The sequence below is a fragment of the Rhinolophus sinicus genome, linkage group LG16 (genome assembly GCF_036562045.2).
Source record: "Rhinolophus sinicus isolate RSC01 linkage group LG16, ASM3656204v1, whole genome shotgun sequence".
NCBI classification, from domain to species: Eukaryota; Metazoa; Chordata; class Mammalia; order Chiroptera; family Rhinolophidae; genus Rhinolophus; species Rhinolophus sinicus.
Genome location: NC_133765.1, coordinates 1,119,789 through 1,136,437, shown reverse-complemented (window position 1 = coordinate 1,136,437; position 16,649 = coordinate 1,119,789). Strand labels below are relative to the sequence as shown.

General features: G+C 36.3%; 1 protein-coding gene across 1 annotated transcript; it reads right to left on the bottom strand.

The window, feature by feature from the left end:
- Positions 1-857: 857 nt before the first annotated feature.
- On the bottom strand, positions 858-15,905 carry SC5D (sterol-C5-desaturase). The gene is made up of 7 exons (XM_019719879.2): positions 15,762-15,905; positions 15,505-15,616; positions 6,981-7,198; positions 6,098-6,230; positions 4,411-4,511; positions 1,755-4,061; positions 858-1,640 (listed from the first exon to the last, which is right to left on the bottom strand). The coding sequence occupies exons 3-6, from the start codon at positions 7,188-7,190 to the stop codon at positions 3,606-3,608; spliced, it is 900 nt and encodes a 299-aa protein (XP_019575438.1). The 5' UTR covers positions 7,191-7,198; positions 15,505-15,616; positions 15,762-15,905; the 3' UTR covers positions 858-1,640; positions 1,755-3,605.
- Between the last annotated feature and the right edge of the window lie 744 nt (positions 15,906-16,649).

The window sequence follows — 16,649 nt, the reverse complement described above, 5'->3', positions numbered from 1 at the left end:
CCCTCTAATCTGTACCCATATTACTGATTCACATGAGGTCTGAATCCAGAGTACTGGTAGGTTTTGTTTCCAGTGGACAGTGTGACTTTGAGTGAGAAAAAAAGAATAGTCTATCCTTGATGTAGGAACTGTCTTTGTCCTTTAGTTCTCTTTGTGACTGCCCCAAGGCACACAGCAAATGTCAGCTAGTGAATAAATGGGAAACAAATTGTTGGCTAAAAAAGCAGTGTTTAACAAGAGTCTGGGATTGGGGGGAAGCCGGATGGTTCAGTTGGTTCTAGAGCACAAGCTCCCAACAACAAGGTTGCTGGTTCAATTTCTGCATGGGATGGTGGGCTGTGCCCCCTGCAACCAAAGATTGAAAACGGCCAGAGGGTAAGGGGTGAGGGGGGTGGGAGATGAGGGTAAGGGGGACCAAATATATGGTGATGGAAGGAGAACTGACTGGGTAGTGAACACACAATGGGATTTATAGATGATGTAATATAGAACTGTACATCTGAAATCTATGTAATTTTACTAACAATTGTCACCCCAATAAACTTTAAAATAAATAAATAAATAAATAAATAAATAAATAAATAAATAAATAAAAAGATTGAAAACGGCCACTGGACTTGGAGCTGAGCTATGTCCTTCACAACTAGATTGAAGGACAATGACTTGGAGCTGATAGGCCCTGGAGAAACACACTGTTCCCCCCCAGTAAAAATTAAAAATTAAAAAAAAAGAAAAAGTAGCTTCCTTAAAAAAAAAAAAGAGTCTGGGATTAAATATTTGCACCCAGTGCAGTGTGTGACATGTAGGAGTTCATTAAATATTTATTGAAGAGAATGGCATTTCCTCCATTTCAGTCATTCATTCAGCAAAGTATTTATTAAACCTCAACCATATCGTGAGCATTCTGTAAGGCACATGGTTAATACAATGACAATTCATTCACACATGGTTTTTAATTTGAAGGAATCTGGGATCTAGAATAAATAGGGTACACATAACAATGATGAAAGAAAGCAGTAAATGCTGATATAAGACTGCCAGTCAAGTGTTTTGAGCTTGAAGTTAGGAAGACAAGGAAAGGAAGTTCTTTTCCTCTTATGTTTGTTTCTTTGGACAGCTTTTCTCATGCTCTCCTTGGCAACGAATCTCACGGCCTCAAACTTTTCTTCTGAGTTAATCCCAAATATCTTTGTTCTGATTTGTCTCCCTACTTTCCATCTTCCTCCCAGATATCATCTCTATATAAACAACCTGCCTGCACTATAAACTCCATTTACTAACACTGAACTCATAATTCCCTCCCAAATCTGTCTCTGACTCCTTGAAGATGGGAGGGAAAAGAAACATGATACAGGGTGATGAGAAAGAGGAACTCACAGTATTCAGACAAAGGGAAACAGGGAGACAGACACAGGGAGGAAGACAAGGATTCAGTAAAGGTCTCTGGGTTTTGTACCACCTCCATCCATTTCCCAATTTCTAACATAAAAGTGCAAAATATAATCTTGATTTTCCCTTTCTACCCTATAAGTTTGAAAAAAGTCTTTCACTTGATATTCCTATGGGGGGAATTTAAATCTTCACTTCCATGAATATTCTCTGAGCTCCTCTAAGGGCAAATAGGAGAATGTGATGGTAGTCTACAAAAAAAAAAAAAAAAAAAAAAAAAAAAGTTAGGACTGTTTCACATAATACTGCTTAATAAGACCAGATTTTAAGAAAAAGTATAGCAGGGCGGAGACTAGTTTGATTACCTTTGAGGAAGCTTCCCTGTCTCCATCAGTTATGTCCTTTCTGTTCTGTTAGCTACACGGGAAGAAGAATCTAGAGGAAACTTTAACACTCATAATTGGAGTTATGGAATTAAAGACACAAAGACAACCAGTGAGTGGATAACTTGAAATAGTTTTGAGTTCATTTATCTCTGCAATAATTTTATGGGACACCTCAAAAAGAGGGGAATAAATTACGTGGGTATGGCAAATTGGTTAATGGTTCAAGAAACTGTCATCCCAGCTACACAATTAGACACATTTCCCAGATTCTCATACTTAAGTAAGACAAATATTGTAACAGTAACTCAAAGAGAAAACAAAAACATTTTTTTCTGGATCCCAAGCATTAAGTTTTACGACTGGTCTCCTGCTAAAACATTCAAATCTAATAAAAATATGAAACATAAAAAGAAAGTGATACCTTCCTTCTCTCTTTCTCCCTCTTGACATTGAGCATTTGGGGACATTCTAAAACAGTTTTGACAACGCACATCATTTTTGTGGTTTCGAATTAATATAAAATTTGTACAAAGAATACTTTGTGCTGTTACAATATTCAACCGATACAGCTTTATAACATAATCAACTTTTATTGATTTTATATAAATCGTTTATAGAATGTCTTTGCAAATCATTTTTTCCAATATATTTATGTTACAACAAACAAGATTTCTTTATAAAAATATTTGTCAAATCTTTTTGCAGAGGAAGTGGGGTAAAGTGAAGGGAGAAGCAGGAGAATAATACGTATTTCAAAACTAATCTTCAGTGTTAGGTCTAAATATTTGGCAATTACTCCCTTTTATAGAAAATTAAAGGTTTGTAATATTGAAACATCAAAAGTGCAGTGCATCAATTTAATTAAAAAATCAGTAGTGTCAAATATATTATTTGGGCATCAAACTTCCCGTTTTAACTACAGCAGTTAATTAGTTATTGTCATCAATCTCTTACTGTGCCTAATTTATAAATTAAACTTTATCATAACTATATATGTATAGAAAAAATATAGTATATATAGTGTTTGGAGCTATCTGCAATTTCAGGCATCGACTGGGGTCTTGGAATATATCTCCGATGAATAAGAGGAGACTACTATATGTTCAGATTTACATATTTTTAGACTTATTAAATAATGGTTTTATATAATAACCATCAAAATCTGTAGTTAAATAACCCCAGATCTGGATTAAATTGTGGTAGTATCAATTATTTTTTAAAATTCCAATTTACTCATTCATCAGGAAAATGTAATATTTGACAATGTTCCCAGAGAATAAGCTTCCTATGTATAGGAAGTGATAATCTAATTACTCCTGCTATGTATCAGGTCATTTACAATGCCACTAATATATCAGTATTTTTTTCCACAATGATGTTTCCACTTGAACAAATCATACCAATACTGAAGATGTAATCATTCCTGAAACAAGGAACCATCTTTATATTAGTATTTCTTTGTTATGGTACTTAGTCTTGGTATTAATAAGCACAATGAATTTTTCTTAATGGATATGGTAGACTAAGACGAAAGGGCATAACCTAGTTTCCTCAATACTTTATTCTCTATCTTTTTGAAATGGTTGTTGAGACTACACAAATTACAAAGCTGCTGGATAGAAAGACACAAGTTGTTTCTTAGGCCAACATCTAGTATTTTAAGCATGAGGTTAAAATCATGGTGCTCACCTTGACCTACCATTACGATCATTCCTCAGCAGTACCCACAATGTTGATTTTCAAATGATATCATTTACTCGCTGTCTCTTGGCTGTATGTAGATTATTTTTCCTTATTAAAAATATTAATATTTAATAATTGGGCAATAATCTACTCAGTCTTTGTAAACTCACCATTGAATAATTTTTCATTTTTACAACCATTTCCTGCATGGTCTTTGCACTTTTCTTCTGTCATCTTCTTCACATAATTTAGTGGTCCCTTCCCCTCAAAGGAGGAAGGATTTTTGAACGAGCCTCCAATTCTATCCCACAATGTGAAATACTGTCCATAGTTATAGTCAAAGAACATGTGGTGGTCTGTATGATGAGCTGAGCCATTAATAAATGGCTGTAAGATTTGGGGGACACGAAAATCACCATCATGAATAGAAATTGTCCAGATATTGACCAAGATGTACAAACCTAAATAAACCATCTTGTGTAATGGAAAGATAAAAGGGTATATATGATAAGGCAGACTTTGAAGGAAGCCATCCACAGGGTGAAAAGCATGACTTGCAAATGGAGTAGGAATCTTCCAGATATGATGAGGTTTATGTATGCGCTATATAAGAAAAAAAACACCATTACCATCACATATTTTACCCCATGCAACATTCAACTTGGTATTTCATATTCATGTATGAAATGACCTAACTAAAAAATCCCTTTGAAATTAGCCAAATCACTTTATAAAATGCCTTCCTTCTTTACCGCCAAATAGTAAAATTTTAACACAAACCCTCCAAACCCATAAAGAACACAAACAAAATGTACCTGGTACGTGTTATGACTATGGCTGTGTAAGTATTTAATATAGTTGGAGGAAATTCTTGGAAATAGAGAACAGAATTTATAAACATATACTGCTAAAATGTATATATATTTTTTCTTTCCCCTACAAATGACTTTACCTTATATACAAGCCTATGATGAAGGCCTCTGTGAATCCAGTAGATCAGCATGTCAGTGAAAAACAGGAAGGACAGAATACTAACAATGAGTTGAAACCAACCTAGAAGTGATATGACAGAATCAAGAGTCAGCATTTACTTTTTATACGTCTAAATGCAAAATACGATCCTAAACTCAAACACTATAAACTATCTGTTTTGGCTGATTCACCACATTATAAATTAATCTCCCTTGACTCTCTGGAACCTGTTCATTTCCTCACGTCTCTCATATAAAAACTGGAAGTGTCCCATCTAAAATATTTCTTAATTAAACTATTAAGATATTAATGAGACAGAAAAAGAATATCCCTGAGGTATCTTTATTATTTAAATCTCTGAGGATAATGCTATTTAATAATTTTCCTTCATAAACATATCTTTACATATTATCTCCCTGCTTAGAATTTTATTTTCCATTAAATACCTTCAGCTGAACATTTACTCCATAACCTAACCCTCTTTGATCTTTCCAACCTTACCTGTTCCTAGAGTAACCAGGCCGGTTTACTCGATGTCCTCCCAACATCTTGAAAGTATTAACTTTGTACCTTTACTCATACCATTGCACATATTTAGAACGCCCTTCCTCCTTTTATTTTCACTTACAATCCTACCCACTTTTCAAAGCCTACTCAATTCATCACCTTAGTGTGTGATTTTTGTTCCCTTCTTTAACTAACTAAACTGTTACTTAGAAAGCACGGGTGCTGATGCCAGCAATCCTGGGTTCCAGTCCCACATCCACCATGTATTTGTGGAGTAACCTGGGCAAGTTACTGAAATTCTCTGTATGCTTAATGTACTCACCTATAAAAGGAGCATAATAAACGTCCCTACCTCATAGAACTGATGTAGAATAAAACGGTCTGATATACATGAATAGCTTAAAACTGTAGCTGGTACTTATTAACATTTAATAAATGTTAACTATTATTCTTACTTTGTAATACCAGATATTAGAAATGTATCTGGATGAACTAATTTCAGAATTTCACAAAAATTTTGTTTAGTTAGTGCAGGACTGTTTATAATAGACAAAAAGGAAAAATCTAAAGGTCTAAAAATCAGAGATCATTTAAATAAACTATGGCTATCTATATATGAGAGACTACAATATACTACGTAATGCCAACACTTACACACATGAAAATATGGGCATATATATTGCTAAGAGAAATATATTTTCTGGTTTTCTATAATTGTCGTGTATTACTTAAAGTTTTTTTTTTTTTTTTAGAAGTTTGAATTCAATACAGATAATGCTGTGTTTCCCCGAAAATAAGACCGGGCCTTAATTAATTTTTGGTCCAAAAGACGCATTAAGGCTTATGTTCAGGGAATGTCATCCTGAAAAATCATGCTAGGGCTTATTTTCCGATTAGGTCTTATTTTCGGGGAAATACAGTAGGAAATGAATGTGAAAGTCTATATCTGATCACATCGATCTTCCCCGAGGCACAATTTCATCTAAAAGACTTTAAAATTGATAGATAAACTTAAAGACATGTATACATGTGGTAAGACATGTGCATAAAAACAGAACATTAAAAAACAACGGAACAATTTGTCATTATTTTAAAAAAAGAAGTAGATTTGTTTCTTTAGAAATACCAATCTGTGCCTGACATCCTCATTATTTACTTACCACTTGGAAACTCTCCTATGTCATCATATAATTTGCTGTAACCTCTCAACTCGAGCATGAACAATGAAACAGTGGGAATACTTATCCACGGTAATGCCTGGACAGTAAACACAATTTCTCGATAGACTTGATTCTGAAAACAAAATTTCCACCACTTAAAAATCACAAAATCTACATTAAGCAAAACTAGAATAAAATTGTTTTAGATTGGATTTTTTAAATCTCTTTTATATGAAGGAGCTTACCTGCAAATTGTTTCGATTAAAATGTTAGTATGTAGGAATGGGTGTGTAAGAAAAACATTCCTTTTGTACTGAGCAAAAAAACATTAAATACTTTAAATTCTCAAACTTTTTCTCTTTCCCACAAAATTTGTATTCATTTGTGTCATAATTAACTTCCACCCCTATCCCTCTCTATTTGTTTCCCCCAGTCCTTGGAGACTTGTATTTGACAAATTCAAATAACTGAAATAGAAAAATGATTGTAAACAAATCTAAAACTATTGAGTTTGAATCCTCTATCTACTCAAAGAAAAATATACATAGTAAAAACATATTTCAGTTGATGAAAGTCAAACATAAGATAACTACACAAATGTGTGCATTTATTCATTTATCACTATTAGCAAAGAAATTCTTATTTATGTAACAAGCAAAATACCAAGCTTTTGGTTTAAAAACAAACTTGGATTCATTTATTTGTTTAAAGTAAGGGAAGGAGAAGTGGGATTAGCCCTACCAAAAGTGTCTAACCCATTTAGGGATGGTTTCAAAAACTTTATTTAATGGTTATAACCAGTTTAAACTGAAAATCTCACAAATTCATCACATTGTTATTTTACTGTAACAGTAGTTAAAAAATAGGTAAGAAAATCACTTACCTTTAAAAATTGTGGATGTTTCATTAATGAATGATCGAAGACAAAATAATAGTTCAGTGTTGCAAAGAAGAAATAAAGGATATAAGCACCAAGATTTGTTATAATCAGGAGACTAATAGTTTGTCGGAAGAAGTCATCCTCTGGCCACGTGGCTGGATATATGTATGGTGTGAAAAAATAATAATCTGCAGCATTGAGTACAAGATCCATCTTAGCCCCTAAAGAATAAACATGTGCAACAATTATTAACTCACTTTGACATTTTATTTAAATAAATTTTATTGAGAAATATTGGGGAACAGTATGTTTCTCCAGGGCCCATCAGCTCCAAATTGTTGTCCTTCAATCTAGTTGTGGATGGCGCAGCTCAGCTCCAAGTTCAGTTCCCGTTTTCAATCTTTAGTTGCAGGGGGTGTAGCGCAGCATCCCATGCGGCATTTGAACCAGCAACCTTGTTGTTGAGAGCTCGTGCTCTAACCACCTGAGCCATCTGGCTGCCCCTCCGGAAATTCGGCAGCAGCTCATTGTCTTCAATCTAGTTGTGGAGAGCGCAGCTCACTGGCCCATGTGGGAATTAAACCGGCATCCCTGTCATTCAGAGCTCCCGCTCTAACCAACTGAGCCATGTGGCCGCCCCTCACTTTGACATTTTTCAAAGCAAAAAATTTTCAGAAAAATTATATATGAAGTTCCTGCTTTACTAAGCATAAGTAGTGCAAGTCTACTCCTACCAGCATCCCCTAAATGCCATCTTTAGACCTAGAAGGGATCTTAAATATCATCTCTACGCCAATCTCTTCATATCATACACAAGGACACCAAAACTCAGAGAAATTGAGGCCGGGAATTTTTTCTCTAAGGTCTAACATAAGTCCAGATCTAATTCCATCTTAGTGTTCTTTTCTACTATATGCTAGGGTAACATGGCAAGTAAGTAAAAACAAGAAACACAGGGCACAAGTATTCAGGCAAATAGTTTACTCTTTCAGCAGCCTCTCTCTCCTAAAATAATTCATATTTCAAAGATTTTTGCTTCAGTGCTGAAACTTAAGATTAACTCCTTAAAAGGTATCTCTATATTGCCATTATAAGCATAGAAGTCAGGGACTAACTGTTCTTGTGACAAAAGAAAAGGCCACTCTTATTGACAGAACAAAGAGAGACATATTCTTGATGTTAAGAACTAGACTACATTTATTGCTCTCCTTCTAAGCAGTACTCTAGATCAGCGGCTGGCAAATTGTGGCCATGGGCCAAATCCTGAGCCTGTTTCTGTAAAAAAGCTTTACTGGAACACAGCTGTGCCCAGATGTTTATATATTATCTATGGCTGCTTCTCTAGACAGGGTGGAGTCATTACAACTGAGACAGTATGGCCCACAAAGCCTAAGATATTTATTATCAGGCTCTTTAAAGGCAAAGTTTGCCTATTCCTGTTCCAGATGCTTAAACTTTTGAAAAACTTCAGTCAATTAAGCAAATACTTAAGTCTATTCTATAATCATGATCCTGTTGTATAGTTCAGCTTTGGTGAGCTGACCATTGAATCTATCATTTATGATCTACTCCTTCATTCTTCATTGCACTGTTTATAGAGGAAAATGTGTCCAATACTCCAAAACATCTCTCATTTATAATTGAAACTTTTGAACAACAACAACAACAACAAAATACCAGTCTGGAAATTGACTACCCACTTTAAGTTCCAGGTATTCAAATTGCCTTTATCTGCTACTTATTGAGCCACATAAATAAACATTAACTTATGAATTAAAATGGAAAGAAAAACTGAAAATAAAATTTTTCAAATATTTAATTACTTATTTACTATTTCTCATACTAGATTCCCCACTAAATTCCAACAGGGATTTAGAAAGTCTTTAAAAAAATAATATATATTATATATATATTATATATATTTATATATATAATATATATATATAATATATATCACTATATATCATATACCGGGGGTGCCAAAAATGTATACACAACTTGTATTCATCTTTTGTTATCAGTATCAATTGAGTATTACAATTTTAATACAGTTTTTTCCTTTCTTAAAATGTATATGCATTTTTTTGGCACCCTCTGTATATACGTAGTTTAAAAATAATTGATATAAAAAGATATACAGAGAGAAGTCTCACTTCCAAACATGTCTCTGTACACCACAATGATCATCTTACTTCTAGCCCTCTGGGTAATCATATTTATTAGTTTCTTATGAATCCTTACAATATTTTTAAATGTAAGATCAAACTACAAATATTTATTTCCCTCCTTCTTTACAAAAAGTGACATATTACAAACACTACGACGTTCTTTTCTCTTAACAATGTATCTTGGAGATCTTACCATCATTATATAAAGAACATCCCCTTTTCTGTTTTTAATTAAATACGTAGCTTTATTGATATATAATTCACGTACTCTAAAATTCAACATTTTAGAGTATGATTCAGGAGTTTTCAGCATATTTGCAAAGTTGTGCAATCATCATCACTACCCAGTTTTTGAACATTTTCATCACCTCCAAGAGCTTCTTGGATGTGTGGATTAATGTTTGTCATTCATTTTAAGGAATTTTGGGCTACTATTTCTTAAAATAACCTTTTTACCCATTTTTCTTTCTCTTCTCATTGTGGGACTCCCATTATGCTTATGTTGTTATTCTTGATGGTCTCTTCCATGTCTCTGAGGCTCTGTTCATTTTTCTTCATTCTTACTTCCTGCTCCTCAGACTCGATAAATCTCAACTGACCTATTTTCAAGTTCTTGGATTCTTTGGTCTGTCAGCTCAAATCTTATGGTAAGCCTGATGGTTCACTTTAAACTTCAATTATACTTTCAACCCCTGAATTTTTATTTGGTTCTTTTTAAAAAAAAATAATAATAATTCTATCACTTTATTGATATACTCTCTATCCGTTGGGGAATTGTTCTCATATTTTCTTTTAGTTATTTAGACATGGTGTTCTTTATAATAGCTGATTTTAAAGTCTTTGTCCAGTAAATCCAGTATCTTGGCTTTCTCAGAGATAGCTTCTATTGACTGATTTTTTGTGTGTGTGTTTAAGCCACACTTACCTATTCCTTTGTGTGTCTCATAATTTTTTTTAAATGGAAAATGGAACATTTTAAATAATATAATGTGGCAGCTCTGGAAATCTGATTCCCCAGGGGTCTCCTTTAGGATTTCATGCTGCTATTGTTGTATAAGTGACTTTCCCAGACTAACTGTACAACACCTGTATTCCTTGTACGCACCTACTGAAGTCTGCTCACAAATGACTAGACAGATTTCCTTAAATGCCTTAAACCAATAAGTCTCCCAGACTTTGCTGAGGTGCTGTGTGTTGGGCCATATGTGCTTCTGTAGGCAGTTTACAACTCTGATTTAGCCTTCATTTCCTGCTTGCACAGACCTGCAAGGTCGGCCAGAAGTGAGAGATCAGGGCCTTCTCCCATCTTTCTTAGGTATGTGCACAGCCCTTTTCATGGGAATCATTCCAGACTCTCAATAAAATGTCAGAGCTTTTCAAAGCCTCCTATGGATATTCCTCAGTGTTTCCTTTTACGTTTTTTGGTCAGGCTCTTGTTAGTGCCAACTGTCACCTGTTGACACAGCTACTGCTTCCTATAGCAGTGGTGTTAAACAATCACTACTGATTGTCTCAACCCTGGGGACAGAACTAGTTACCCCAAGCAAGCTCCAAATCATGTCAAATAAAGATAAGCCCGAGAACAGTTTTTCAGGGAACTGCCAGAAGGGTCAAATAATGAAAATTCTCTGGGTTGGGGCTTTTTGGAGAACTACAAACCTGTCCTGTCATTTCATGGTTGCTAGGCTGCTGTTTTTCAGTTACTGTCGCTGCAAAGCTGTTAGTTTTCAAGGCTACCACAGAGCTGAGAAAAGGGGGATGGAAATAGTGAACGTTAAAATGCCACAAAGCTTACTCTTGTCGCTGAGGTTCAGCTACTTTTCTAGAATAAGCATTTCTAGGATTGTGGTAAACATTTAATTTCTAGAGTTCTAAAAAAGCTGATTTTGACAACTTTTGTCCGTATTTTGTTGCTTTTATACAGAAGCAGATTTTCAGAGGTTCTTACTCTGCTATTCTGGACGTCAACACCTCCTCCTTTTTTAATAGTATAGGTCTATCATTCTTTCATAAAACATTTGGTTTCAGATGTATTTTGAAATTCAGAATTTCTAAATTTTTCAAAGTTCAAAACATCTCCGTGATATTAAACACATAAATGTTTGTGTAGAAAATGTATGAATATTCACATTAAATGGGATACACTGTAAATACTAGTACAGTTCATTTATGTACTAATAATTTATATGATTATATGTGTAGTACCAAACTAATAAAAAGTAGAATTGGTGTAGACCTAATAGTACTGTACTACTTCTATTTTTAGAGGAAAATATTGAATAAACTTTCAAATACATACCAAAGTTAAATATCTGTGTATGTATGTGTTCATATACGTGTAATAAATATTCATAAATCTGGTTGCTTAAGGATCTTAGAGATGATACATCAGGTTGGAATTAGACACTGATGATGGGCCAGGATCAGGACACTCAAATGATAAAGCCAGCACTACCCAAGATAGACTTTTGAAAAGATTTCTGCCATTGTCATCTGCCTAATTGACATGTTTCTGCCTAAGCAATTGCTTACCCTAAATGCCTTAAGGAATTTTCCATTTGTATTCACAATGTAGCCATGTAGTCATCATCATTAATGTAGCTATGACCGCCCTCACGCTTAAGTATGTATAACAACCTTTCAGCAGTTTCCAACCAAAGAAACGCATAACACAAGCATCCTGATCAGTGTTCAGCATTTCTTCAGGGTCAGCCTTCCCTGACTTATTTATAGTTTTGGCTGTGAAAATATATGGTGTAATTAATGAAGTCAGGCATCATCTTCTCACGGATGATAAAAAATGTTTCAACATGTTTATCTGCAGGTTAATTTTCAAACCTCATTGGCAGCTAAAATTTTAAGCACTAATTAATGTTGATTGATCAATATCATTTCAAGCATTAGCAATTTTGAAAACAAGATCTTTGTGACTGAACGCTTATAGGAAGTTTTTATTCCTATGCCTCTGTTAACTATTGCAGGCAGTATACTTGCTTTTCCCAGAGTGTAACAGACTTTGGTGAAAAAAAGCTGTATTCCAGTTACAGTGGGGGGAGAATAAATGCTAAACACATTATTTTAACAAAAAGTTGAGGAGAATTCACAAAAGAGCGACCTAGGAATAATTAAACATCTTCACTGTCTTCCAGTCTAGCCTGCCTAGAGCTTGTACCACCGGCATAAGTGTTACTTTTTGCATAAAGATGCCCAGGTATTTTGTCACTCATTCAAAAACTGCAGATGCTAGCTTTTTCTAATCATTGCCAACTAAAATAATTTTTTATGTTTGGAACATTGGCACCTTCTACAGTCATCAATTTTTACTTAGTATTAAAATCTCTCTCCTGTGGTCACTTTTTTTGTTTTTCGGTTTTCGGTTTTTTTAGGAATGAAAAGCAAGTACAGAACTATTTCATCACCACTGCAAATTTATTCAGCGCTCAGATTTCGACAGATATTATCTTAGCAAATTCATCAAGGTAATGTTTAGCAGAATAACTTTCATCCGCCTTTCAGATATTTTTCATCACACTGTGTCCTAAATTTCTGAATCCTTCCTTCTTGATACTAACAGTCATCTTCAACAGCAGTTCATGATATATTCTAGCTTGTTTCATGATCAACAAAGCAATCAGTGGGATTTATTTACATCCTTGTTGTCAAATTCACTTAATTTAAACATGGTTAGGATCTTCATTTTCTGTCCCACCTAATGGTATCCTATTTTTCATCCGTTTGTGGTCCTCACTGCCAGTGTAAAACTTCAGCAATCTGTCTTTAAGACACATGCGGTGGTTGTTTCCATGCTGTCTTTAGTATGAGGCCTCACGAACTCTTAGAATAGCCCCATGTTCTGTGCTATTACTAATCCTGCATGTTTCATTCATTGTTATTCAAAGGGCTATCTTTAACTATTTTTTTATATTATCACGTGCGACTAAACCCAAAGTAACAAAATAGTACGAACAAACAGCAGAGGCAGGGGTATCTGGTAGATGCACCGAGACACAACGGGCACCTAAGCCAGTTGGAATCAAGCTTTAGTCATCAAATGAGTTTGAATACCAAACTTTAAAAAACAAACAAACAAAAACCTTTTGGTTTTCAGGGATTTCCAGACTTTGAAACTGTGGCTAAAGGACTGTGGGTTTATGTTCCTTTATGTGACTTCACTGCTGTTTATTTAACCTGCATATAGGTATTTGGATAGAATCTAACCTTTTGCTATTACAAACAATGCTACAGTGACCCTACTTGGTAAACTTCTATAAGCAGAGGGCCTAGGTCAAGGAGTAACTGCACTGGTAACTTTGGTCAACATTGTTAAATTGCTCCTCATGGAAGCTGTACTACTTTGCAAGTCCATAGCAATGTAGGATACTGCCTATTTCCATACAAACTTACAAAGAATATCTCAAACTTTTGACTATTCATCAGTCTGATAGCAAAGAAATATCTCAGTGTATATTTAATTTACATTTATCTTACTATGAGTGAGGTTGAACATCATTTCATATAATTAGAATAATTTATATTTTTTCTGTGAATTATCTGTTTTTGTCCATTGATCATTTTCCCACTGGGTTTTTAGTCTCTTAAAATCAAATTCAAGAAACTCTTTATTTATTACCGTTTAGCCCCTTGTTTGTGATGAGTTCAAGTATTTTTTCTCAATTTGTCACAGAAAGAAAAATTTTAATTAATACCAAATGCCAGATGTTGACATATATCCTTCACCATACATTGTTCATTCATTCAAATAACAATTATCAAGCACTACACTAGGTAAAGAGTATATTAAAATGACATAATCTAAATCCATCTTAAAGGTAAAGCAACTACAGAAACAAATAATTACATTAGTATGACACGTTCTATAATAAAGGTATATATGCAAATTCTATGAAATCAGAAAAGACAACACAACTACCTCAGCTTACAGTGGGAGGCCTTGAACAACATACCATAAAGAAAAGGTTAGGGATAGCCACTTCAAATAGCAATAACAACTGCAAAGGAATGGAAAGGTCATGGTACATTCATGGCTCACTGTGGTTGGTGGGTGCCAAACAGTGTGATGGGGTGAACCAGAGGGGAAAAAAAATCTTCAAGGATGAACCTTGGTAAAAGGAAAGTGGTGTTAGACTGAAGGGATCTGATGCCCTGCTGAGGAATTTGGACTTTCATACACAATTGGGAGAAACTAAGGATTTTTGAGTTGGAAAGAGGTATAATCAGATCCACATTTCATAAAAACCATTCCATTAGGAATATGGAGTTTTGATGAGAAGCAGGGAGACTAGTATGGTTGTTTCTATGGTAGATTAAGCCAGAGAAGATGGTAGAATAGATACATTCATTGGAGATTTAGCAAGTGAAAAACACCATAGAATTCAATAACTGATTAGATACTGAAATGTGAAAGAGAGAGAAATCTAGGATGACTATGAGATTTTTATCTTGCCTGAGTACTGTTGCCCCTCCCCCACCCAAATTACTGTTGCAGTAACTGCAGCTGGCACTGCAAAGGTCAAGAAGTCACAGATGAGTTCATCAGACTAACTTCTTTGCCCCTTAAAAAACAAGCTGTGTAGATGTCTGACCACTGTGCTATACACCTGAATAATATTGAATGTCAACTATAATTAAATACACACGCGGGGGGGGGGCGGGGGGGGTATGCAAGTGGGACACATTGGGCGAGCAGTAGTTCACCATAATCAGAAGTGTCTGGACGCTAATGGTAACCACTCTGAGCACCTCTTGTAATTGCAGAAGTCAAACCTGACTTGTATTCATCTTTTATTACCAGTATATATTGACTGTTACAATTTTAACAGTTTTTTCCTTAAAATGTGTATACACTTTTTTGGCACCCTGTGTGTGTATATATATATATATAGTAATGGGATGTGGAGTACAGCATAGGGAGTACAATCAATGGAATTCTAACAGCTATATACAATATCAGAGGGTTAGTAGATTTGGGGAGAGGGGTTATCACTTTGTGAGGGGTGTAAATGTCTAACTATTACATTGTTTTGTACACCTGAAACTAATTTAAAAAATCCCTCCAAGAACAGAAGGAAATCTGGCGCAAAGTAAATAAAGCATTACTGTTCCCTTGGATCAGAGATCCACAATAGCCAACAAAAAATATTTTCTCCACAGCACATCCATGTGTCTGTCTTTCATTCAGGCCTCCTCGGCGCCTGAAATGTCTCCTCCAGCGGAGCAGAGGCCGCTAACCAGTCGTCTCTGGCCAGAACCCCTCGCCCCAGCCCGCCGCCCGCTAGTCCGCGAGTCCCGCACGCGCCCAGCGCAGCCCTGCAGCCCGTGTTTTCAGGAAGCCTACCTACCCGTCAGTCTCTGCCAGTGGTCAGCGCAGAAGTCCTACCGTCAGGTCAGGTTCACCCTTACACCGCCGGCGCCTGCCCAGGGCCTGGCATCGAGCAGGCATTCACTAAACGTCTGAAGAAGGATGGAAAAGAAAGAGAGACCCTTAACTTCCCCATCTGGGTGCCATCTTTGCTGTTTCTCTCCATCCCTCTTTTCTCTCCGCTCCCGTCCAGCTCAGGCGTATTCCGTTTCCTTCCCTGCCCTCCGGCCATCCTACCTTGAGAGGGTCCCGCGCCGTTGCAGCTGCGGTCCGATCGCAAGCTGCCGAGGCTCGTGAACCCCGTTGGTCTGCTAGCGGGCACTGCCTGGGAGGCGGAGCGAGACCCACGAGTGCTGAGCCGCCAGCCAATCAGGGGCCGGTAGCATAAGCTGATATGACGGCGAATCGCGCGACCTGGCTGAGCCCGGCTCTCCCAGGTCACGTGGGCGCCGCGCTCTCGGTCCCGCCCCTCTTTTCCTCCTGACAAGGAAGAGCAGAAACCTGATTCAGGTACTGAGGCTGCGTTGAATAGTCTCAGGTTTTTTCGTTTCTTTGCTTTTTAACTGGCACTGACCTCGGTAGCTCAGAGTCTTGTGCCAAGCAGGTTTATCGTATTTGTGGAAACATTCCCAAAAATGATGCTCTACGTTGGGGATATAAATGACATTTCCTTTGAGGTGTGTGTCGGGGGCATTTTCCCTCTCAAGTGAAGGCGGCTCAAATATCTCAGACAATTGCTAATATTAATATTTCTCAACCGGAGTCTGCCCTTTTCATGGAACATTAAATGGCCGGAATCTGGCTGGACCAATTACGTAGGTGTTTAAATGGCAGCAACATTTTCATAGTACAAGTAAAGCAAACCTATGCAGACTAGATGGGAACATCTGTAGATTCCCAGAGAGCTTCTGTGGGGGCAGAGCCCCAAAAAAGTAGTTTCCAGGCTCTCGGCCTCACATAGAAAGGTGTTGGCTCAGGTAGTAAATGGCCAACTGTGATTGCATGGCCATCAGCTGTGGCTAGTTGGCCGTCAGCTGTAACCAGTGAGCCATTGGCCACAATATAACTGCTGTGGCTACGCTAGGAGAGAGAAGGAGAGGAAGGAGAGAAGGAGAGAAGAAGGAT